The 26,644-nt window shown below is 38.4% G+C and overlaps 1 protein-coding gene and 1 long non-coding RNA gene across 3 annotated transcripts in view; one reads left to right on the forward strand and one right to left on the reverse strand.

The window, feature by feature from the left end:
* Positions 1–3,319: 3,319 nt before the first annotated feature.
* On the reverse strand, positions 3,320–5,652 carry LOC109452640 (uncharacterized). The gene is made up of 2 exons (XR_012493747.1): positions 5,010–5,652; positions 3,320–3,638 (listed from the first exon to the last, which is right to left on the reverse strand). It is a non-coding gene; the product is annotated as an uncharacterized LOC109452640 (long non-coding RNA).
* The window catches only part of ITGB1 (integrin subunit beta 1), a 44,496-nt gene continuing 22,345 nt past the window's right edge, over positions 4,494–26,644 (forward strand). For both annotated transcript variants that reach the window (XM_019741739.2, XM_019741740.2), the window contains exons 1-3: positions 4,494–4,627; positions 22,063–22,129; positions 24,326–24,411. In XM_019741739.2, the coding sequence (XP_019597298.1) occupies positions 22,063–22,129; positions 24,326–24,411 (153 nt within the window). In that variant the 5' untranslated portion in view covers positions 4,494–4,627. The remainder of the gene's footprint in view (positions 4,628–22,062; positions 22,130–24,325; positions 24,412–26,644) is intronic.

Here is a 26,644-nt window from a genome sequence, read left to right on the forward strand (position 1 = left end):
ATGTAAAAGTTGCAAAATAAATAAACTTCCAGTTTCTCTGCATTATGATTATTTGCATGTTATTTATATACATGGAGACAGAGGAAGGAGGAACTCGAAGGATTGTGTCACTATCACCCCTTCTTGTTCTTCAAAATGCCAATAATTTCCAGGGCTGCTTTTTTTTTTTTTTTCCTTTTTAAACCAAGGCACACAGATTCACATTTTAATAGAGAGATTTTAGTTTCTTACGAAAAGGGGGTTACTTATGATTCAGAAGCAGTTCCATATCAGTATGATAGGACATTATCAGAGACTTCTATTCCTTTTATCCACATCCACCTATCTTTTTCTCTTTCTTTTCTTTTTTTTTTTTTTTTATGTTTAAAGAGTTAGGTTCTAAGTAGCTAGAGGTGGCACTTGAGAAAAACATATCTGGTCACTCTGTAGAAACAGTTCTTAGAAAAGTAGCTGAAGACTCATCTAGCCACTGTCAATCAGTTTACTCTGGAAGCTTTCACATACATTGACAATGTCATTTAAAACCAAGTCTTATTAATCAGGTAGGTAACTTTTCAAGGAATTTCCTTAATTAAATCTCTTAGTAGGGAATCTTCATCTCATAGGAACTGCCTAATTCAGCACACTCATTCCCACACAATCTCTTTCCTTATCAAATGTTGGAATTGATCTTCACCTATAAACCTGGGACCTGATTTGAAATGTGTCCTTATGCGTCCCATTTGAATTTATAAAATTACTCTTCTCATTTCTCATTGTCTGGAGGCTCTTATTTATAGGGTGACCATATAACCTATTATCAATATCAGGATGTACTTCTGAGAATAAAGAGGTGCTATTAATAATTATGCTTGGACAACGGACAAACTGGGGCTATCTTGGGCATAGTGGGACACAACGTCACCCTGCTTATTTAAAAATGATCTGGTATGGATTGTGCTAGAATGTGCCAGTCAATGGCCAACACCAAGAAACATTTGGTCTTGGGTATACACTTCTCACAATGCAGGTGTTCATCCTTTGTTCTTGCCCTCTGACGATTACCGCACTTGACAAATGATTTATAAACCACCGTGTACTAAAATATTTGCCCATACAAGTTTATACTATTTAGGGTTGTTTCCACTCTCAAAGACTGAAAAGTCTCCAATTTATCATGAGATGATTTGTCGCTAACTGGACAGGATAATACTTGAAAGGCTAAGTACCAAGAGTGCTCAATCTACAAGAGAAAGACAGCTATCCACTCCTAAAGCCAACACTGACTCACTCTCATTTCCAATCCTGTATCCCACCATCATGAGATTAATACAACCTACTAGATCGAAAAATCAGTAAGCAAAATGTGATCTCACTGTCTGAAAGAGATCATCAGGTTTCTAGAGAAGGCTTTTGCCACTTTTGTACCTAAATATTAGTTCATTTATGTAAGCCTATCCTTTGATTAGAAATAGGGATTAAATACTGATTGAAATGAACCTGAGCATCCAATAAAGTCTTTCCTGGTGAGCACCTCTGAAATTTTACTTTGGAAAACAGTAGGTGAATAAAGATAGATTTTGAAGAGTACATAGCAGTATGGTGCCAAAACTAATGAAAAGGCCAAGTTTAATGATTTGACATGACTTATAAGATGGCAGAAGGCAATTTATAATAATTGGGAGACAGTGTAAAGTATGATTTGTCTTAAATTCAAGGTACTAATAAATGTTCTAGTATGATATAACCTAGCTATGAGACTTGCACTAATCGTACTTACTAGGATTTCCTGTTTAGCCTGGTTAAGACTGACCAATCCTTGTTTGGAGTGTTCAGAAATTTCAGTTAGCTAACTGTCCATTAATAATTTAAAATCACAAGTAGAGTCATACTCCTGACCAAACTGCATTTCTTAGAGAACATGTTTCTTTAATATCTCTTTTCCTAAAAGGTCATAACTTCTGTACATAAATGCTACTCACACTTCAGTTTAGCCAAATGTTCTGGCCTGGTCCCAGGGGAGCAAAAGGACCCATTTATTCATTTATTGAATATTAATTAGCTGAGCCCCTATTATGTGTCCTGGTAGAGTGTTTGACATTGAGATTAAAAAGATGATTAAACTATCCCTAAATTAATTTAGAGTTAATTTAGAGTACAAATGTAAACTTCAAAATTTTTTAAATTTTTAAAAAATTTATGCTCGTCACCATTACCATATTAGTTTCACGTGTACCAAACAACACAGTGATTAGACAACCAAGTGATCACCCCCATAAGTCTACTACCCATTGGACACCACGTATAGTTATTACATTATTGGCTATATTCCCTATGCTGTACTTTACATCCTGTGGCTATTTTGTTTTTCAATTATAGTTGATACCCAATATCATCTTACATTAGTTTCGGTTGTACAGCATAGCGAGTAGACATTTATATAATTTGTGAAGTGATCTCCCCGGTAAGTCTAGTGCCCACCTGACACTAGTTTTTACATCATTGACAATATTCCCCATACTGTACTTTACATTCCTGTGACTATTTTGTAACTACCAATTTGTACTTAATTTCTTCACCTTTTTCACCCAGCCCCCAACCCCCCTCCCATATGGTAATCATCAGTTTGTTCTCTGTATCTATGAGACTGCTTTGTTCGTTTATTTTGTTCTTCCGATTCCACATATAAATGATGTCACATGGTATTTGTCTTTCTCAGTCTGACTTCTTTCACTTAGCACAATACCCTCTAGATCCATCCATGTTGTTGATCTTCATAATGTTCTTGTGGCAAATATTGCCTTCTCACATCACATACAGGGAAGAAAATTCTGGGAAATATAATACAAATCAAGCATGGATCAATTATGCTTTATCTTTTGAACTATAGTCTCCTATGCTGAGATCAGGCCAATTCTGATTAATTTTGAACAGTGATATAACCAATACTTTTAAAATCAAGAATGTTGAGATTTGGTGGTAGCTTTACCATTGGGGATATTACATCTTTTAGACTCTTAAGCGTGGTCATCCCTGAAGTGGGAAAAGTCAAGTTCATTTCTTAGAAGTCTCCATAGATCAGGGGTGTCCAAACTTTTTTCAACGTTTTTTACCAAGGGCCATATGTGGTAAAATACACAAACATCCGGGCCACTCAAGGTGAAGTACGTATTGCCTCACCTGGTTTATTTAAGTAAACTAAATATATTTTTGGAATTTGCTGCGGGCCAAGTAACAATGGATTGCGGACCGCAGTTGGCCGGCAGGCACAGTTTTGACACCCCTGCCATAGATTATCTGACCAACAGATTTGATTTTGCTAATGAGCAACGTGCAAATGTTTTAGAGGTGGGATTACTTTATTTGTTCTTAAGATTGGCAGCCAGTGGGCATCCTAACTTCTAACCTCCCCCAAGTTAACCACTACCTTTCAGTTTAACAAATCTCATAACTTGAGCTCTATACCCAGCACGGTGCTGCAGCTCACCAGGTGGAAACACACATTTCCAGCTTGCCAGCAGCATATTCTGAATTACTGGCTTTCAATATGATGTTGGTTGGTACAGGTTTCACTCCTCTTATCAAAATGTGCCCAGCCATTCTCATAATGAATGTTTCCCTTCTTTTTAAACCGCTCCTTCTCCAGGCCCCATCTCCACCTACTGAAAACAAAAACAAAAAGCAAGAATAGAAACTGTATTTTTAAAGATGAAACTTTTCCTTCTCATCGCTGTTCTCCACAAGTGGACAGCCAGATTAACAACAGCAGCTCCCCAACTCACCAGTTTTTCTCTAAAACTTTCCTCATTTCCATCTTTCTTGGCACCCATCTCCTTCTCAAGTATTTTCTCATACACACAAGTCCAGCAAACTATCACTCCAGAAAAACAATATTGGCTTTAGCTGTTTTCCTTCCGAGAGGAAAACGTTTGGGGGCCCACAACTCTGCAGGGTGGGGGGCTGTCTCCATCTGCCTGGGACTGAAGGGGCTCCGGGGACAGCCTTGGGTAAACTAGATGGTTGGTCAGACAGACATGTGGCTTTGGGGAAGCAGAAGCTAAGACCCGCGGAAGAGTCCAGGACCAGGTTCCCTACATCCCATCCAGTCTCCTCTCATGGGAGGATAGTAAAGCTCGCCAGAGCATTGGTGCACACTCCAATACCCCACCCCTTAGCAGAAAAGGAAACTGAGGCACCTCGCAGGCTTTGGCATAGTCCCGGCCCCTCCCTCCGCTGCCCCGCGGCCCTCCTTCCCCCCGCCCCCACCGCCCTGGACCGCTCCCGCCCAGGCCAGCTCCTTTGTCTCGGGCCTCGAGCTTCCTGCCTCCTCCTCCTCCTCCGCCTCCACCCGCCTAGAGCGCGGCTGACGCGGCCCGGGAGGAATGCGTTTCCGGAGGGAGAGGGCGGCTGAGGCAGCCCGAGGAGCCCGCTGGGCCGGGCCGAGGAGGCGGGGCCGTGGGGTCGTTTCCTGCTGGGAGGCGGCTCCGGGCCCCGAGTCCTCGCTTCCCGCCCCCGAGGGGGAGGAGCCGCCGCCACCAGCCGCGCCCGACACCCCGGAGGCCGCGCCAGCCCGCGGGAGAGGCGGAGCGGGAGCCGCGGAGCAGTAGGCCCGAGCCGATCGCGTGGGGCCGGACGCCGCCCGGAGAAGGTAGGGACCTGGGGTGGGAGGTGCGGGCGTGCCCGAGCCGGCCTCGGGCTCCGGTGTGCGGCCGGACTTCAGGCTGCCAGCCGCGGCCTGGCCGAGACCTTTGTGCGGGACGGCGGGACCGGACCGGGTGGGCCGCTGGCGGCGAGGGGGGGAGGCGGCGGCGGCGGCGGATTCCAGCCCTGGGGCGCCGAGCCCACCCTCACGCCCCCTTTCCTGGTCCTCCACGCCGCACCGCCTCTTCCCCCGCGCGCGCGGCCCCAGGGCGCAGAGCCCGTCGCGCCGCGTTCCGAGGGGAGGGTCACCGGCCTGGGTGCTGTCACTTTGGGGCTAGACGGTTGGTTGCGAATAGCCAGGGCGCCACACCGGCCACTCAGACACTCACCATTCAGAACGACCCTCGCCTGACGCGTGGCCTGGGTTCTGCAGTTGAATGAGGGATCCCAGGCCGATTCCACCCTCCGACTCGGAGCGTGCAGGTGAAGAAGCGAGTGGCCTCAGGACTGGGCGTGTCAGGACTTTGACCGATCTTGCCGGTGTCTCTTTGTCTCTGTTCGGTGGCTGGCTGCTTTTTCTTTGAGCGACATTCAACTTAGCGATTAGCTTCCATGGTAGGAAAATTGTTCATCCTTCCAACTTCCAGAAGTTGGGTGCCAGCTCTCAGCGCCTCTGGCGGGGGATGAGTGTGGGGTGGGCCCAACAAAAGTTGGCACCGCTAGAAGAAGAAGGCGCAGTGATGGCCTGTGGTATTTTTGTTTTGTTTTTTTCACTGAATATTAATACAAGCCGCACTGGAGTGTCGGGTCCCTCAGCGGTCAGTCACCAGAGTCTGCAGAGGCTGCAGGAAGGGCGCCCCTCCCTTCGTCTCCGTACGATTTAATGCCGGTCCTGTTCTGATACCGTTTTCTACGTGTCATTTCTCAGGCTTCATAAAAACAACTTGTATCTTTAACAATACCAGTATTTAATGCCCAAGTAATTTTTTTTAAAATCAATTTTGGTCTTTTGAGTCAAAACCTAGCACTGGTTGGTGTGATAACATACATTACACTCTTTCGGCTTCCATTTCCTTATCTCTAAAATGGGAACCTGAATGCCTACACTAATAATAAAGGTACTAATTAATTATCATAATAACGACAGTGAGGACCATACTTAGCTCTGTGCACTTTGTATGTATTTTCTCATTTATTCCTGGAACCGAGCCAAAGAGGTAGGTGCTGTTTTATCCCCATTTTGCAAATGAAGAAACTGAGGCACAAGATGCATAAGTAATTTTCCTGTGGTCATCCTGCTAGTGAGTGGGGAAACGGTGGGGTCTAGCTCCAGAGCCCATGTCTGAATCACAGGTTACCATCAATCAAGTATAGTTGTGAAAATCAAATGTAAAACACTTGGAGTATATGCTTAATAAAAGTTGACTCCTTTTCATCCCTTGTTGGTATATTAAAAATATATGTTTTTTTATCTCAAAATATAATTGATAACATCATCGGTAAGATTTGTCTTGGTCTGCATTGCACATAGATATTTAGGTGTCTAGAATTACTGAGTTGTTATTTTTGGTTTTGATGGCACAGAAATCACAAATGCTAAATTAATTTTGATTAACCATCTTTCTTAAACTATATATAGCCTTTACAATAGGTTGTACAATAGACCACTTTTAGGAATGATTAAGGAATTTTAGTTGGAAGTTATCTAGTCTACATTTGTGGACATCGAAGTCCAGAAGGGACAAGACTTACCTAAGAGGACCACTATAATCATATTCTTAAATAATTTTGGTTCATTGATCTATATTAAATGAGTGACTGAAGATGATGAAGAGATAAATAGAAAATAGATGAAACAAATTGGTATTGTGGTTACAGGCATTTGAGGAGAAAGCCATTTTACTTATCCTAAAATTCAGTATAAAATGGAATATGTTATTAGAATGCTAGTTTAAAAAACGGGATATGGTTAATACTTTACTTCTGTAAATAGAAAGCAAATAAAATCTAAATTAAGTCATCTGTGTTGACTTCACACAGACTAAAATTTTAAGTTTTTGTAATGCTGATGTTAAAGAATATTAAGTTTTGCATTAAGATTGTTTTCTAACCCCCCTTCAACATTCTGTACATGAAAGTATAGAATCAATAATATTGAAAATCACGATTTAGTAATCTTAACAATCATGTGGCTTCTTAACTTTCTGTTTACTGTAATCAAAATCTGCCTGAATATACTGTCACTGAATAAGTATATAGTTCTGTATTGGTGTCAATCAGTTCCTAACTCCAGAAGCAACTCTGGGAACATCTAGTCACTTTATACAATGAAAATTACTCATATAGTTTAACATGGTGCTAGTTTTCATGGAATGCTTGCCACTGACTATCTTTATTATTTGGCTTCTTGCCAAATAAATTGTGGCTCACGATATGAGGGAATAGTATAATAATCTATCTGAAGAAACTTTTTCTTTAATATTATCTAACTGCACTGGTTTACTTTTAACTACATTGCTAGAATAATGAGCTGAAACATCTAACTGCTAAAAATTTCAGGACTTTTGAGTTCTGAGAATTTAGATTTCTGAATGTGTAAAAAGCTGAACTGATCTGACAGGATTCACATGAAACCTTGTTAAATTTTAGATCTCCCCACTTTACATGGAAAGGTAGGATCTGTCAGGTTGTGGGTAGAATTTTAGAGGATTATGTTGTATAAATATGTAAATATCTTGTATTAGCAGGTCTATTCTGACTGGTTATTTATTGTGGGGTTTGTCCTTTTATAATGTTGGCAGCAGTGGGAGTCTTGGGGTAGGGATGGTGGGTTGACAAGGATAAGGGTAGGGCAGAGTATATTAGTCTTCAGGGTCCTAAATGGTGGCAATATCTATACATGTAGAAAACTGAGAAAAAGGAGGTGCAGTCCATAAGAAACCCAGAACACTAGCAGCCTTAGAATATTTCAGTAGGTAGGTGAAAAAAAACAAAAAAACGTGGTGTCTCTTTTTCAGGAACTGTGTGCAAAAAGGAGCCAAATAATACTTGGTAAATTTCTCATTTTTTTTTTTTTTTTTCAAGTGTGTTTTTCCAGGACCCATCAGCTCCAAAGTCAAGTACAGCAGTTGTTTCAATCTAGTTGTGGAGGGCACAGCTCACAGTGGCCCATACGGGGATCAAACCTACAACCTTGTTAAGAGCACTGTGCTCTAACCAACTGAGCTAACTGGCCGGCCCTCTCATCTTTTTAAAGATGGCTAATCCTAAAACTTTTATAGAATTAAGTTTAATTTATAAAATAATATAATGTGGGTTTTCAGAAGTCAACCCTTTTAAACTTTTATTTTTTGTTTGTGGTTTTAGAAGATAAGGTTACTATATTTAGCAATATGCTAAAGCATGTGTATATCACCTCATCATGAAACATGTGGTTTGAGCAAAAAAAAAAAACTTTCAAATATCCTTACCACTTAATATATAAACAAACGTACACACCTGCATATACCGGGGGTGCCAAAAAAAAATGTATACACATTTTAAGAGATGTTATCTATGCTCAAGCAGTAGTTCGCTGTAATCAGAAGTGTCTGGATGCTGATGGTAACCACTTCGAGGACCTCTTATAATTACAGAAGTCAAACGTGACTTGTATTCATCTTTTGTTATCAGTATATATTGAGTATTATAATTAATACAATTTTTTCCTGTTTTGGCACCCTCTGTATATATTTCTTATAAGACCAATCTCATTATACAGTCTCCAAAATGTAGGTTCCTAAATCCCAGGAATGTATAAATGACTCACTGGAGTGTAGGAAGAAAATATTAGACTTAGCATTATATATATATTTTAAATCTCATTTTAAAGTTTAAAATTTGTATTATGATTTGTAATACCTTACTATATTGCTGTAGACATACATGTATTTTATAAATAAAAATGCATATATTTTGGTGCATGTATGCTCAGATTTTTTCTTAGTAATAAAGGTAAGTGACTAAAAAGCTTTGGAGATCATTGGTATGTATAGGAGATGAATTGCTGGGGTATTTAGGAGGAAAAATTGATAAAATTTGGCGTCTGGGGTAAGAGAGATGAGAGAAATCCAAATGACAGGTTTCTGGGTAGGTGGCGCAATTCACTAAGGTAGGCAGTGTGACCACAAGGAGGTGGTGCTGGTTGGTTGACAGGAGGGAGGGGAAATGATGCATTTATAATGCTGATTTTTTTTTTTAAGGTGACCGTAGGACATAGGTAGAGAGATGTTTAGAGTGCATATTGAAGCTCAAAAAAACCTGTTTGGTAGATTTAGATTTGGGAATTCTTTGTCTGTAAGTGCTAGTTGAAGCTGTGGACTACAGATGAAAATACCAAAGTAGAGTGTGTTGGGTGAAAAGGGGCCAAAGAGAACCTGGGAACACTTAGCAGTCAAGGGCTGGGTGGATGAAAAGGAATCTAGAAAAGCATTTCCCTTCCCCAGTTAATTCTCTGACTTTCTCATCATTCGTTTGTGTGATGGTTTAGTGAGTGACTTGAGTATTTGTGGGGTTTCCCTGTGATTGGCACAGATGAGGTAAAGGCAGAAAGACTTAGTCTTTTGAGACAATTAGAGAAGCAGTTTGATGTACTGAAGGCTTCTTGATTGGGAGGTGGGGAACCTGTTTTCAGTGCAAGCTCTGCCATTGAATTTCTCTGTGTCCTTTGTTGGAATACTTCACCTTTCTGGGCTTTCGTTTCTGCACCTACACCACATAAACAAGTGGTTTCTACTTTCCCTCATCTGTCATTCTGTGAGTTGAAGGATAGCTACTGCTTGACCGGAGCACTGAAGAATGCAGCTCTTCTCTTTCTCCCCTTGAGCAACCATTTTCTTGTATTATCACCAGAGAGGGGAGGAAGTGCTATGCTGAATTATTGCTTTAAGAAAACCTGCCATTGCTGACCAGGCAAAATCTATTCCTGTTCGCTCTTTGTCAGGATGTAGCTCTGTTGTACATTGCATTTTAATCTTTCAGTGTTATTGAGTGCCAGTTACCTGGAAAAGGCTGTGCTGAGTGGGTATAGAGCAATAAATTGACGTGGACCTGCTGGTGAGAATGTTGTCTAGTTGAAACAAGTTGTGTTCAATCTACGGAAACAACTAATACCAAAGACTATTTTACACAATGTACTGTACCGGATAATATTCTGTAATAGATTTTGAGGAAAAGATCAGCATTGGCTTAAGTGGTTTTGAAAGGCTTTGTAGAGGAGCTTGGAATGTATGAGCAAAGATACTAGTGACATATTCAAATGACAGTGTAGTTAGAAAGCAGAATGCAATCTGATTTAGCAAATATTGTTTGACTACTTTGTTTTTATTTACACACACACACACACGCAAATGAAAATTGAAGGCCTGGATTCTTGCCCTCTACTCTAGCTTGGTGAGGTTCACAAACATGACTACAATTATTTATAATACAAGTTTTGTAATAGAATTGAAACAATGCTATATCATTGAGCATCACTGAAGGTTTGTCACCTGCTGTGCTAGACACTATCAAGAATTTGTTTTGGGACTACAAAGAAAGGAGTAGTTAATTCTACTTGTTGGTGAAGAGATGAAGAATCAATGAAAGACCCCCCCCCAAAAAAAAATAAATAAGCTAAAGAGGGAGAAGAAAAATTAGTATTTTGTTGTAGGGAATATAATTTTAGTGGAGTGATGAAAGTTTTTATATGAAAAATTTGCTGGTAATGTACCACTGAAGTATGCAAGTCACATGTCAGTGTATATGTTTATTGAATGAATATGTAAATAACAAGCTTTTATACTCTATGAAATTAGGAATAGTAATTTATTAGCACTCCAGTAATTTACAGTTTATGTATTTATTTCATATTATGATTTCAGTGTTTCTCAAAAGGTGGTGGTTGGTCTGTTTGATTATTAGAGGAGGAGGAGGTTGTATTACAGTTTGAAAAAGTGCATTGAGTGTTAATATTAGGAAAACACAATAAGGAATGGATTTGTGTTTATTAAAGAAGCATGGGTTTAAAAAGATTGAGAACCATTTATTAACACGTTGCGTACGGCGGGGTTTAAATCCCTCGTGAAGATTCTCGTGATCCGTACGCAACGTGTTAAATACTAGTCATTCAGGTTCTTATGTTTGGAAGCCTATGACCAGTGAATGTTTTGGAGAGCAAGAAGAAAATTCGGTAATCAAGTAAACTGTGATCTGTAGATCACTAAAGATATCTAAGAGCTTTCACATTCATGGTCATATTTTATCCTTGCAACAGTTCTGAGGTAGATATTATTCCCAACTTATTGCTGACTAGAATGAGAAATCGATTTCTCCCTACATTTAGTTAGGTTTTAAAACACTTATTATGCATTTAAAATACACCCAGTACTGCTTGTTCTACTCCACTACAGAGCAGGGAGGAGATGTGACAGAAGATTGGTCAAAACTTATTAAAGTTTTAATCAATAAGAATTAACTTTTTTTATTAGCTCCATTCACAATTATTTTTGTAAACTTGCCCCAAAGTAAAATTTTCCTACCAAAATGATTACTAACTTCTTCCTTTCCCCTCAGAGGAGAGGTTACATCTGTAGACATAGCAAGTATAAAGAAGGAACAGCTCACTAGTCTAGATTGGAGAATATAATTTGCTTGATAATGTCTTATTTTTGAGTGGAAGGAGGAGCTGGGAAGAATTACGTTCAGGCAACTTTCATGCTCATTTTGGATCAGCCTTTAATATAGTGGCTTTCTGGCCTTCTGTGATCTTGCAGTTTATTTTGTGCCCCCTCACCATTTTATTTTATTTTATTTAATGCCTTTTTTTTTATTCTCACATAAGGCTATCCTTTTTCAGGGATTGGTGGTGGTATGCCAGTTGTGTATTTATTGGATCATCATTGACTATCAAAGTGTTTCTGATTGGCTTGAATTATTTTGAATCTGTGTGGTTTTTCTTAAGCTTGCTTTCCTGTCATGTTGATTCTGCTCCATATGTTTATGAGTTCTGTAGAGGATTTCAACGTGTATTTCCTTCATTAGTTCTGTACCCTGTTCCTCTAGTTCTGTGGTCTTACTGGTTTTGATTGCTGTAAGCTCAGATCTATTTGAGATTTTCTAAATTCCTCGAAGAACGTAATGAATTCATCTAGATTTTCTCCTATTTTTAGAGAAGATTCTTCACTTTCTTTCACTTTCGTCCTGTAGAAGTTTCTCCTAGTTGTAAGTTCCATGCCCTTTCCTCCCCACACTCCCAACTTATTTATCTTCAAGGCTTTTTATTTGCCAGCATGCAGTATATTCTGTATCACTTCCTTGCACCTGTGGACTGATGATTGATTTTCCACGTTGGGAGAAGGTAGGTAGAGTAGTTACTTGTGATGAATTCTGTCTTCATTCTGTTATTCTGTAATTTTCTTCAAATATCTAGCCCTGTTATGAGCTTTTCTCAGGTTCTATAGCTTTGGAGCGGCCAAACGTTTGTTTTTGGAGCTCATTGCCATTAGGTAAGAAGGGGTAGATGCTCATAAAATAAAAGGCCTTTTTTTCTTCCTTCTAGATGGGAGTAGTGAATTTTAGAAGATTTTCTTCCTTTTTTTTCTCTTTTTTTGAAGATTTTCTGGTTAAGAGTACTGTTCTATTTATCCACAGTGGGTAGAAAAGTATAATACTTCAAATGAGGTATTAGTTCCATCTTTGCCTTGGAATACTTAGCCTCTTGTCTTTCTCATTCTCTAATCTTGCCCCTTCTTCATCCTTTATACTAAGTTTTTGTTAATCATTAATTCTAGCTTATTAGTTGGGCCTGAAACACATCCATGGTCACCACCACACACCTCTTCCTGGAAGACAGAGGGAAAAAAATGTTGAGTTTTAATTGTTCTTTCTTCCTGGAAGGGGAAAGACGCTTTGGCCTTTGAATGAGCTCATCCCAACTCTCCCTCTCATATTTTATGGTATAGAGATCAGTAGGATTTCTCAGAGTTCCTTCCACTTACACTGTCGCATCTGATTGCTCTCTGTGTGTGGGGAGAAGTGGGATGAAAGCAGAGCCTCCAGCCCCAGTCAGGCCTCAGATGACTGAAGCCCCGACTGATGGCTTGACTGCAAAGCAGGCTTGAAGAGATCCTGAGCCAGAACCACTTGGCTAAGCTGCTCCTAGATTCCTGACTCTCAGGATCTGCATGATATAACAAATGTTTGTTGTTTAAGCTGCTGAGTTTGTGGGCAATTTATTATGTAATAGTAGATAACTGGAACAGAAGTATTCTCCACAAAGAAAGGGAAATTAAGTTTCAACTGAAAGTGACAGTTGAGTTATAGGTTAGTGCCCAGGAGTGCCCCTGGCTACTGTGCTCTGGCTGAGGAGAGTTCCTGTTGCTCTGGCTCAGAGAAGAGGAGAAACAAGGGGGAGTAGCATCAGTGCTCCCCAAACCTTCCTCATCAGAAACGTACTTAATATTGAAAGTTTGGCCTCTTGAATCAGACCTGGGTTCATATTCCAGCTTTTCACTTAATATGTCTGGTACGTGATAGATGTGCAATAAATATTTGTTGACATGAATTTAATTAGTTGTATTGAATAAAAATGTGCCCCTGTGCAAAGATTTTATAGGCAGAAATCTTTTGTGGAAGACTCCTTTTTGTACTACTTTGCTTTTGGGCATCTTATTTTAAAACTTGAAATAAACATAACTCACCACATTTTTCTAAAGTAATTTTTCTCTAAAGTGTAATTGTTTAATTTCTACAAATATGGTACGTATAAAGTTTCTAAAGATTTATATCTGTAGATGTAAAAGGAAATGCCAAGTGAGTTATTTGTGGATTGTTAAAAACATTAATAAATAATAAGTGTGTATTTAAAAGTTTGAACAGGACATAAAACCACACTTAACCTTGATGAATACAGATGAGTTTACAGTAGAGATTAAAACAATTAAGTACAATTTTTGACAGTGGGAAGAACTGCACATGTTTGTGGCTGTTAACCACTAAAATGAGATTGTTTGGGGAGATGTTTAAGACTGTTTATTGTTCAAGGAGTGAATTCTGACCCCTTAGATAAAATTGAATATAGTAAAATACAATATTAGGGTGAAATGCCTTTGTAGGAATGAGACACAAAACCTGTGGATATGCTCATGAAATTTGACAATTAAAATAACTTTTGTTGGTCTACATTCAGTTTGAAGGCCTAAGAAATAAACTCATAGGACATTATAGGTCCTTTCTATTTCAGTCTTCTGACTCGGTTCTAACCCTGGAAGGATGTTCTTTCCTTTAAAATAGCGACTAAGTAGGCCTTCAGACAGAGTTTAATAAAGCAACAAGGTCAGGTCACAGCTTTTGGATTCAGATGGTCTGGTTTCAATTTCACCTGGGTGACTTTGGAGAAGTTATTTAACCTCTCTGTGGTTTGGTTTCCTCATCTGTAAAACAAAGATAATGTCCTTCCAACCTCAGAGTTACTAGGAGGAAATACGTAGCTGTTATTATTTTCATCGTTATTGTCATTATTATAGTCATTTGAAGGTATTGAAATAAAAGTGAGATCACTTTTTGTTGCAAATTACCATCGTTCATCCAAACTCAGCATATGGTATTATTCTTGCCCACACGCTTGGTGTGTGCCTCGCCTGTCCCTCTAATGAATGAACAAATAGATCTTCCTAGTTTGGGAGCCCTCGGGGCAGCAGTCCCTGAATGACACCAACGGCACCCAGCATTCTGATTCAAGTTCCTGCTAGTAAGATGTCTTCAGGGCAGTTCCCTTAATTTTTGTAGCCTCCCCTAGGTTTGCTTCCCTTTGACAGAAGCCTCAAGTCATTCTTCCTTATTTCTGTTTGCATTAGGTATGTTATCCTTACCCGGATCCTTTTTTTTTTTTCCTAAGGTGGCCTATGATACTAACATTCAGAAATACTTGTATTTTGTTTAATGTAGTAACAAAACACTGAGGTGTTGCTGCTTTTATTATTTTACATACAAATTGTTAGGAATCTAATTGTTAGAAAGTACATTAAGTAGAATAATCCTACTTGGAATTGGAATCTAAAATAAGTATCTAATTATACTTATTCATATAATAATTAGTATCTAATGTAATAATTAGCATCTGACTAAACATTATTATGCAGTATCATAAGGTTGTGACAGTGCATCAAAATAAGTACCATACAAATGACAATAATTGTCTACATTAATCTATTATTTGCAGTTGGGTTATTTCTAACTTTTATACATTATCCTTTCTTCCATATCTTGTGCCTGTCTTCACGTAGATCAATCCAAACTTTTTTGGTTATAATTATGATTTAAAAAAATGTAAACATGCAAGCATAGTGATTTTATTCAGTCAAGTTGTTGAACTCCAGCTGTAATGAGTATTAATGATGATAACAGGTAGTACTTAGGTGGTGCTTCCAATGTGCTAGAAGGTGTTTTATCAACTTATTTAAACTTCACCTGTAAAGTAAATACTGTGGCCTCAGTTTTAAAGATGAGGAAACTGAGGCACAGATTACATAACTTGCTAGTGTCACCTGCCTATTCAGTGGTCGATTTGAAAGTGGAATCCCGGCATCTGGCTCCACAGTCCGTGCTCTTAACTCTGTGCCAGGCCTCATACAGCGGTGGGCACGACACATTGCTGTCCTTCTTAAGCTTAACTGGGTTTTTTGGGGGCCTTAGAATATCTCAATTATCTTTAGACTATTTATTATTAAGATACTGTGCTAGATAAAGGGGACATGAAGAAATGACTTCTAGATGACAATTCATAAGGCACGTCAACTGTACACATGTAGAGTAGATGGGTAAGATTTACATGTCTTAAATACGAAATCTTTTAAATGAAAATTGTTTATATTTGTTTAAATACATGTATGTGTCTATATGTGAATCACCTGGCTTAAATCACCCCTCTGAGTCTTCTCATCATTAGGGAGCCTCAAAAGTTTATGCAGATGATACTTCTCACACTCTGATCTAGCAGTTTTCTCAACCCTTTCAGTTCCAGTGGCGTCTGAGTTCTGTGTTAGAAACCTCTTCAGTCCTTTTCACTTCCTCTTGGCCTCCCCTCTCGTTCCCGCCCGGGACTTACTCGGGCTGACTGCATCTTGCCTCAAGTGCCTCTGTCATTGCAACCCCTGGGACTTCTCCAGTAAGTCCTCTTGTCTGGGGTGTGACCGCTGTAGTTCTTGGAAGTGTAGGGGAGTTAATGCCCCTTGGGACAAACTTTTACCTGTGGGGACTGGAATTGATAAAACATACCTCGAAAGTCCCAGTAAGAGCAAGCCCCCAGGCACCCACTATGGTAAATCAAGTATCCTGGGATTGGCTTTTTTCTCTTTTTCTTGGTTCACCTCTCTTGGGGTCACCTTCCCAATACACTGCCTGCCTGGACTCCTATGCTTGTCTCAGGCTGTGCTTTGTGGACAAGTACCCATATCAATATCCTCCCTTAGACCTTTTGACCCAGGACTACCTGCTTCTGACATTTTTTTTTTTTTTTTTTTTTTTAAAGATTTTATTGGGGAAGGGGAACAGGACTTTATTGGGGAACAGTGTGTACTTCAGGACCTTTTTCAAAGTCAAGTTGTTGTCCTTTCAGTCTTAGTTGTGGAGGGTGCAGCTCAGCTCCAGGTCCAGTTGCTGTTGCTAGTTGCAGGGGGCACAGCCCACCATCCCTTGCGGGAGTCGAGGAATTGAACTGGCAACCTTGTGGTTGAGAGCCCACTGGCCCATGTGGGAATCGAACCGGCAGCCTTCAGAGTTAGGAGCATGGAGCGCTAACCGCCTGCGCCACCGGGCCGGCCCTGCTTCTGACATTTTAAACCCACTGGCTTACTTCTCAGCGTTTCCCCTGTGTTTAGGGGAGCCCTTTTCTCTTGCCTGCTCCGTGTGGTCTCTAGTCCTTTGACTTGGTCTTCTTTGTTGGTAACATTTTGTCAGCACGGCTTCTTGGTGTATCTTGCCTCTCCTGCACTTGCTCTGTAAATCAGTAGATTAATGCAGTGACTTCAGATTGGCATCTGAGGATCCATAGGAGGTAGTCTCAGTGATTGGAGCATTTCTACCAGATTTTTAAAAATAATTTTGTGCTAATAATTATAATAATGAACAACCAACATCTGGATTACAACAGTAATTATTTCAGTGCCTATATTTATATTTGCTTGTATGTGTAAATCAATTTTGGCTCATAATGTATAAGAGCCAGGAGCATAAGACATTTTATATCTAGCTTTAAGTTGGCTTGTATATACTTAAATGAATTGAAAATTGTTATCACTAGGGTATCCACAGTCGCTGTTTTCTGTTAAGAGGGGATCTGCACGTTCACTAATCTGAGAAACTCTGTTTTCCTAAGCTTCTGAGTAATGTCGGAGAAAAATGTCATATAGTTGAATAGAGTTAGCAAAAATATTGCACATTGCCTTCGTGCCACGTACTTCTAGATGCTATAAGTGAATACGACACACCAAGGCCCTGTCTTCTTGGAGCCTAGAACCCATCGGGGAAGACAGATATTAACAGGTAGTTTCAAGTGAAATGAGTGTTACAAATGTGCCTTTATAAATTAGGATGGGCCCTCAGCATTGCTCTATAATCCTATCACACCTTCCTAATTTTCTTCAACCCCTGCCCCACCTTCCTATTTCAGAAAACCTGTAGGCTGTCATGTGTGAATGGTCTCAGCTTCTCCTGCCCTGACTTGCAGAAAAGATGCTGCACCCCTTGTGCCCTGGATGCCGTCCTTCTTTGCTCCAAGGAGGCTTGGCTCCATCCGGGACTTTTACTCTCTCTTTCCGGTGTCTTCACCTTTTAAGTCTGCCCTCAGCTCTGTTTCTAAGAATTCTTCTCTTCACAATTGCACCGATCTTCCTAATTTCATGTGCTGCAGTGACAGCTTCCTGGTATGTGTCTCTAATCCTGAGGTATGTCTCCTGAGATCCAGACCTCGGAGTCTTAATTTACCAGTTGGTATCTTCCTAGATTCATACTGGCATTTCACAGTCCACATTTTCTCCCCTAACTTCATTCTTCTTTGTCTTCTTTATTTGAAAGTGATGGTTCTTTCTCTCACCCTTATCTAAGCAACCATCAGAACCTACTGTGGCTACCTCCTAATCGCTAATTTGTTTTCTTGTCCTTTGTTACTATGAATTCAGGCGTTTGTCACCTAATTTGAACCTTGGCACTAAATTTTGGACATGTCTTGTGGCTCCCTATCTAGCCACGCATCCTCTTCCCACTAATTTTTTGCCGTGTATACGAGTATGTTGTCATGTTACTACTGTGCCCCGATTTTTTTCCGTTTCCTTGTTACATGGAGAATAGAATCTAAACTCAGCGTGGCATTGAAGGCTCTGTGTAACCTAACTCTTCCTCCCTTGCTGGTCTTGGTTTCTGTTTTTTTCTAACTTATAATTTAAGCCTCAGAAATACTTGAGTACTTTAAGATTCTTTTTCGCCTTTATGATATTTTAAGATTTTAATGTAATTTATACTTACTGTAGAAAATTACAGGGATAAAAATAATCATTCTCTCACTGACCAGATTTAACTATAAGTACCATATAAATATATTTTTTTCTAGCCTTTTCCCTTTAAAGGTAGAAAGAGTAAGACAGTTCCATTTGGGGGGGAATAGTCACTGAAACATATATGTTTAGAAATAAGATTGAAAAGAAGTAATTATTATTCTTCTCAGGACTCCATGGCTTTGCATGTGCAAACCTTTTTGCCTGGAATATTTTTTTCCATTTGCCAACCTGTTTCCTACTTGTCTGCAATTCTGGCTGAAACATTGCCACCTTCATGCAGCCTCTGAACTTGCTCAGGCAGATTTTAGTGTCTTCAGTGCATTTTGACTCCATTATAGAAACCATCACAGCACACTGTAATTAATTATTTGTATTTTTGTCTTTGAACTGAAAATTCCTTGAAATACCTTTGTATCTTCAGAGAGGGCACAAAAACCTGACATAGTTGGCTGAGGAAGAACTCCCAGAGAAACTAATGAAGTCCAGGGGAAGAGTGTTTCAGGAAAGAATGGTGAAATGTGTTGAATGTTGCTTTGTGCAAATTCTGCGGGTGGTATACTGCTGCCTCTCCCCAAGTTTTGTAGGCAGTCAAGGAATTTTTGAATGAATGGATGCAGACGATAAGTTAAGGCCTGGAAAGTTTTCTTTTGCAAGAGCAGTTTCACATGCATGGTAGCAAGTGGACACCAATTATAGTAGGATGAGGAGGGCGTAGGAGGTTACAAAACGGAGACCTGTGTAGATAACTGTTTCTAGACCTTTGATTATGAAGAGAAGACAAAAGATAGGATTAGGACAATACCTGAAGGCATCTCTCCTTGTTGGCCCCTCATATAAACTGTTCTACGTGCAGTGGTATTGGTAGAAATCTCCTTAGGGCACCTTTTTCACCGCAAGAACTCCTGGAGTATGTAGAAATCCTTCAGCTCCCAAGATTGTGGTTTTTAGGCCTGGGATGGGCACCCGTCATTCCCTAGACCACATTTTGGAAAGTGCTGCCTTTGAAGTCCAGGAAGCTGTTGGTATGTCCTCTTACCCCCACGCGTGCAGGAGGAGATCCCGTCCCTCTAAAGACTGTCAGGAGGGAGTGGGTAAGGGAGGGTGTTGAGTCTTCTCTGCCACTTCCTCTTCACTGTCTGTCTATGCTGCTGACTGTCCTGGTGGCCACTTCTGACCATGCTCCTTTCTAAGCCTTGATGTCCTCATAGCTCTTCTTTATTCTCAATTGGTGTCTTTTTCTGTCTCTTGTGGCTTCTCTGTTTCCGACAGAAAGCCTGGCCTTTTACAGGCGTCAGCAGCCAATGACAGTGCCTCTGTTTTTGCCAGTACACTGACCGGTCACAGGAGAGCTGACATCTGTCCTTGAGCTGTTCCCAGCTGTTGTCCTCATTCTCTCAGCTGTTCTTCAACACGAAAGCCTTGATTTGCCTGCTTCTGGATTTGGAGCTCTTCCAGAGGCCTGAGGGTTTCAGAAGGCTGATCTTTGGCTTGTCAAAGTTTCTAGAAGGAACGGATGATGGCATTTAAAGTCATAGTTTAAAGCTATGTAACTTAAGAATGTTGAGAAACATTTTCTGTTACCTAATAACAATTGTAGCGACGATTCTCTGAATTGTGTAGTATTGTAAGAGGTTTCTTAAGGACGTCTAATGGTCCTTAAAGCAGCCTGACTAGTAAGCATCCTGAGGAAACACGCACCACTCCATATATGGCCTTCGTGCACAAACGGCCCTGATGCTCCATCCTTCATAGTCATGCATTTCCTCGGGAGACTTAACGTTCCAGGTCCTTTTACTCATGGCTTTGGAATTGATAACATTATTTAAACTGCTTAGAATTACGGTCCACGTGGATTTATTACACCTTTCAGGCAGGCCTTAAAAGGTGAACTGCTAGGCATTTCACACTTCTGTGGCAGCTTTTGCTGGTCTTTGGATGCAATCACAAGGGATATGTAAACAAAGCTGGAATCTCCTGGCATAACAGAACGTGCTGGTAGGTCTGAGCACAGTGGCAAAGTGGATGACTATACAAGTTATTGTTACCATATTTTTCTGGAAAGCCACCAGAGGAAGGTGAACAGCATTTAACAGCAGAGCACAATTGAGTATCCCAGGGTGCTCTGAGACAATTTTGAAGCACTCTTCTCTGAGCTATAGGAATTGCTTCCTGGAATGTGAGCTCATGAAGATGGAGATTTTTAAAAGAAATGCTTTTTCTAAATGAAGGAAATTTACCGAGAAAAAAATTCCACAGTTACCCTCACTTAATTGTTTTTTATTAAGAAAGCCAAAAGAAGAAAAAAATAAACCCATTGTCTTTATATTATGCTTATAACTCTTTGTCATCTCCAGATCTCTTTGGTTACTTTATATACTGTTATTTTTACATACCTGTCATCTTAATGTGTACTTTGCATCCAAAATTATTCTATAAACCTTTTGATGTTACTTTTTATTATGACTGTAATAGGTCCATCAAATTGATGCAGTTGGCCATTTCCCTGTTATTGGGTAGAGGATGTTTGCATTTTTACCTATTGTAAAGATACTAAAGTTCTATACTGAACGTGTATGTGCATGTGTGTATTTTTATATTTTTAACTTTTTAATTATTATAAATTATTTTTAAATTATTTCCTTAAAATGAATTTCCAGTAGCTAGATTACTAAGCCAGAGGGTAGAAACATTTTTTATGGTTTTTGATATATGTTCTTAAATTATTTCCCCCCTAATTATACTAGTTCATAGAGCCCTATTTGGTTTCTCTCAGCCTTCTGCAGTTTTTTTTTTTTTTGGTTAAAAACCTTTTCTTTTTGCTTGCTAACCTTATATTGCTTTAATTTCTATTTATTTGATAGCTAGTAAAACTAACCTTTCTTTTTGGGTCTATATTTGGTTTTCTTCCTTCCTTCCTTCCATCCTTCCTTTCTTTCTGTATTTGGGAGAGGCAGATATTTATACATAATTATTAGACTGGCTGTTAGTCCAAGAGCAGTAAGTAGTTATGGGATAGAGTCAGTGACCTGTGGCTGTAGCCATCTTTGATCAACTCTGGAAAGGCATAGATTAATAATCTGAAAACTTTGATTCACAGAAAAGAGCTACATATTAATGGCTGGATTTGGGGTATTCTGCTCAATATACAGAATATTACTTAATTTTTCTTTACATATTCTGGAAGACACTCAAGCCTCTTTCAGGTCTTCTTATGCCCCCCATCTTCCGCCCTGCCGCCCCCCACACACTTTTTTGGTCGAGTTTATAGATCTTGAAATTATAGGGAATTGAACTGAGTTAAAAAAAAGGAATAATTATAGGAGAGCAAACTCAAACATGAGTCAGGGCCTTGTACAGGATATTGGGCTTAGCCTGTACAAGTAAAAACTATTGAAAAGTTGTAAGGAGATGATGCAATCTGGATTTTGACAAATTCACTCAAATTAACATTCAGTATTGATGTGACTGAGGTATCTGGTTATGCCTCTTTGGCCCCCTGGGAGTCAGGAGATACTAGAGAGAGACATTCCATGGGACAAGACTGTTAATAGCTTCTATGGCGTTAGGTAATACTTGACTCTGTTATTCTTTTTTGAAGCACTGTTAATTAGATGTTAAAATATATTTGATTTGGAGAAAAGCAAGACTGGATTCTGGGGAGCTGTTACGGAAGTTATTTTAGTTAATGTAGGTAGGTGAAAGATGGGGTAACTCTGGAGGAAAGGTAGATGACGGGTGTGGAGAAGGGCTGGAGAAGAAATGGTTTGAGAGGTATTATGTTTATAAAGTCAACAAGATAATATGAGTGGGAATGTTTTATATTGAATGTATTTTCTTACTTTTTTGTTATAATGTTGTACATTTTATATTTCAGATGAATTTACAACTGATTTTCTGGATTGGACTGATCAGTTCAATTTGCTATGTATTTGGCCAAGCAGGTAAAAAAAAAAACTTCCTAGTTGTCTTTTCATGTCAGTATCTTGTATTGGTTTTTGACCAGTTAGATCCTGAGCAGGCTCCTCCTTCTGAAAGCCCTGCAGTAGCCCCATCCCACTCAGAGTAAAGTGCAAGGTCCTTACAGAGTCCTGTAAGGCCCTTCCTCACGCGCCCCTCGCCTCTGCCCCCAGGAGGCTGATAGGCAGGCAGGTTGGCCAGTGAAATGCTAAAATACAAGATAGAATACATTACAGAAAGACCTTTTGGGAATGTAATAGAGTGTTTGACCATAGAGAAAGCAAAGACATGTAATATATTTAAAAGAAAGTAAAGTAAAAGTGTAGAATGGTAGATTATGAACTGTCTACCCATTACTGTCTAAAAACATGAAACCAGGAACAATTGCCTTTCTAGATGTTCCTGCTCTTTGATCAAAAAGTCTTGCAAAATGTTGTTCATTAGATGAGGAATGAAAAAATAAAGGCGAAAATGTATTTAATTGTCTTCTAAACCATGGTGCATCCACATCTGAAGTAATGGAATGTGCGGTTCTATTCTCCAAATCTCAAAAAAATACACTGTATAGAACAATTATTTGATCTCAGGATAAGAAGGACTCACTACACAGAAAAATAAAGGAACCGTAAAGGAAATATTGATAAATTTCAATTACATAAAACCAACATAAATACTCCAAAATATCTGTATGTCAAAATACCACCAACAATGAGAAACTAAACAAAGGTTTAATTTTACTAGTATCCTGTTTCCCCGAAAATAAGACCTAGCCAGACAATCAGCTCTACCGGGTCTTATAGTAAAATTAGAGCTGATTGTCTGGCTAGGTCTTATTTTCGGGGAAACACGGTATGTGTAGAGATCCAATAAAAACAGATGAACTGATAATAGAAAAATTTGCAAAAGACTAAACAAAATTTGCAAAAGAAATGGTCCTTAGGTAACTGACAATTGAGTTGATATTCTAATTTATACCTGTTAAATGAGTAAAAAAAAATTTTTTTTAAAACATACTTAGTGCTGTTGAAGGTGTGGTGAAACGGTATTTATACTGCTTGTGGGAGTATACATTTGAATATTAATGTGTGTAGAGAATTTAAAAACTATTAACACTCTTCAACTTAGTATTTTTTTGAATTTATGATAAGGAAATAATCAGTTTTACATTATAAGAATGGTCATCGGAGTGGGTGCATATATGTGTGTATATGTATATATGTGTTTGGAGGGCTTGTGTGTGCATGACAGCAAGCATGTGTGAACTGTGCACACATGCAATTGAAAACAAATTTGTCCAACATTAAATAAAGTATAATATGAAATATGTAATTATTAAAAGCCATATTTTTGAAGAATTTGTAATGAAACACTTAGGATAAAATATAAAAAGTAGTATACAAAATGCATATCCTCAATTTCATTTAAATGTCTATGTATATACATGCTTCCTGACTATTTTTTGATCTGTATAAAAAAAAAAAAGACTGGAAAGAAATATATAAAATTTTTAATAGTAGTTATCTCTTAGTGAGCAGATTATGGTGATTTTTACTTTCGTCTTTCATGTATTTTCTAATTTTCTATAATGAGCATAATTAGAAAAGACACATGGGAGACATTACTTATCAGCACTTACCACATGAAAGACATGCTGATACTTAAAGTAGATTCAAATAAATGTAAGACTTACTTTGAACATAGAGGCTGAAAAATCATGGGATTGTAGATTGGATGAATGTGGACTTTTCAAGTATTAAACATTATGAAAATGAAGGGAAAACTACTGAAGATTCTTATGGGTGTGGTAGTATGAGTTAAATAAAAAGAAATAATACTTTACCTAGTTAAAAGAAAACTGGCAATTATGACCATCCAACATGATAGAGCCTGAAATTATGCCTCTGAAAAAAGGATAAATGTATGTATAATTAACGGTACCTAGTCTTCGCTATAGAAGAAAGATAACTATATCTTTTTATGGCCTTGTGTCAAGGTGACTCAAAATCACCTCCCTTTGGGGCCTTTTTGGGGTAGGTCTGGATCAGCTTAGTGACAAGGTTCATAGTATCCATATTTAATGTTCACATATATTATATTGTTTGTCCTCGTGATCCTCATTTTTCATTTTTTCTCTCTTGAAACTGCAAGTAAAGTGGTCTATTTTTTTTTTCTCCTGACAGATGAAAATAGATGTTTAAAAGCAAATGCCAAATCATGTGGAGAATGTATACAAGCAGGGCCAAATTGTGGATGGTGTACAAATTCAGTAAGTAAGATTGCAGACGTCCTTTCTATTTATTCCCTAGTCATTTAGTGTTGCACAAAACTATATCCTTGGGAGGTGCTCAGTACGAATTTTCACTTAAGTCCGTGTTCATCGGATAAGCATCAACTCTGTATAATACTGTGCGATGGTCTAGAACTGTGCTGTTCAACACAGTAGCTTCTGGGCACATGTGGCTCAAGCACTTGAAATATGGCTGGTCCAGATTCAGAATTGCTGTAAGCCTCAAATAAATACCAAAGTTTGAAGATTTAATGGTTAAAACAATTGTTAATAATATTGTTAAAATTAATTTCCCATATTTGTTTTATTTGTTTTAGTGTAGCTGCAAGACAATTTGTGCTCATCTTTGTGGAACATATTATATTTCTATTGGACAGGTTCCCCCACAGCCCTATCCATTTAATTTGACTGTTTTAGATTTTTCCCTTCTTTTGATGGGAGAGGTATAATTAACCTTCCTAATTATATTTGAGTTAAACTAATATAGAATTGATTTCCATCCTAATAAAAGCCCATTTAAGGTTAGGGTTTAAATTTTATTTACTTTTGTCATCTCTAACATGGTACCTTCCACAGAGCTTAACATGGTACCTTCCACAAAGCTTACTAAATGTTGAATGGCTGAATGAATGAGAACAGGAGGTAAAGGGAAGTCATTTTGAAGATACATAATTTATGTACAGAGTGAATAATGTTAGAAAGTCAAAAGCTTACTTGTTTTTACTCAGGCATTTGACCACACATTTCAAGTGGCTATTGTGTAGGCAAAACTGATCAAATGTCATTTGACTATGTGAAAGACAAAATGAGAGGTTTTTGTTACTTGCTTTGTTATTTCAAAATTTTTCTAATGGCAAAATTTTGGAATACTTTCTATTCTAAAAGTAGTATTCTGGAGTTAAATTGCAGACTATGGAGGAACTAGGAAGTGCTGTGAGTTTGTCTCCAGAAAGGCTTTCTTAACTCAACTCTTGGTTTTTATGTCTGGAAAATGAGCAAGGTAATGCCTGCTTAATGTTGTTCCAAGAATTAGAATTGATTGAACTTAATGCAGTTTCACTTAGAAGGTTCTAAATGAGTGGTAGCTGCTATTATCAACATGTATCTGATGAGGGTTATAGTTTATCTGGGGTTGAGGGTTATCCTAGCCAAACTATTCTTTAAATAGTTTCACCTATGATCTTTGTGGCATAATTCTTAAATTATTAAAGGCTGTTTTGGAATACGTTTAGTGAAATTTTACTTGCACTTTACGATTTTAAAGTTTCCTGGATCAGCTAATACTTGGAAAGTAATAATGCACTAGGCTCCTGTATTTTAGGTTTGATGATACATAAAAGCAGGGTAGCTTTGAACCATTTGACCCATGGCATTGCCTTCCAGTGGTTTCTTTAATTTCATAAAGGCTCTCCTTTAAGGTTATGTTTCCTTTGAAAAATAACTGAGCAAAACCATTATGTATTCTTTGTATTTAAGTATTCTCATTCACTATATACAGCACCATGAAATTGGTAGATAATAAACAAATATATAAAAGTAAACATAAAGTGACCCCAAATAAAAGGCATTCTCTCATTTTCCCAGTGTCAAGGTTAAAAAAAAATTGGGCCAACTAAATATAAAATTTTTAGGGATATATGTGAAATAGTCAAATGTCTATTATAATAATTGATTTAGTTATATGTACACATTTTTAAATGATAACACGCATACATGCATGTATAGTCATTTTTTTTCTCCCACTCTCATTTCATGAAAAACTTTTATTCATAATCTTTACATACATCTTAAAAGTGGTGTTTTTGTTTTCAGTAAAGTGTTTTTTCGATCATCTGAGAAAATTTTATAGCCACCTAAGTTGTTTAAGGGATGACACATTTTGAAATTGTGTTGCTACTGGAAATTTTATTCCAAGCCACAAGTACCATTTAGATACCACTAGGACCTTTTTTATTTTTAAAATTCACCCTATGTAAATAATATTCATGACCTTTATCATATAATCATTATTGTACTGTTTTAAAAATACGTTTTAAAAGGCTTGTTTACAGTAATAGCCAATACTTGAAATTTTTTCAAACTTCCAGGAATAGTAAATCTGTGCCAAACTTCTTGGTCTTTTTAAAAATAGCATCATTAATGAAGATGCTTTTAGGATAACATGTTTTCTGTAAACATTGAGTTTTTAAAGATATTGTAATGTTGAATGCTA

The sequence above is a fragment of the Rhinolophus sinicus genome, linkage group LG02, assembly GCF_036562045.2.
Source record: "Rhinolophus sinicus isolate RSC01 linkage group LG02, ASM3656204v1, whole genome shotgun sequence".
Taxonomy (NCBI): Eukaryota; Metazoa; Chordata; class Mammalia; order Chiroptera; family Rhinolophidae; genus Rhinolophus; species Rhinolophus sinicus.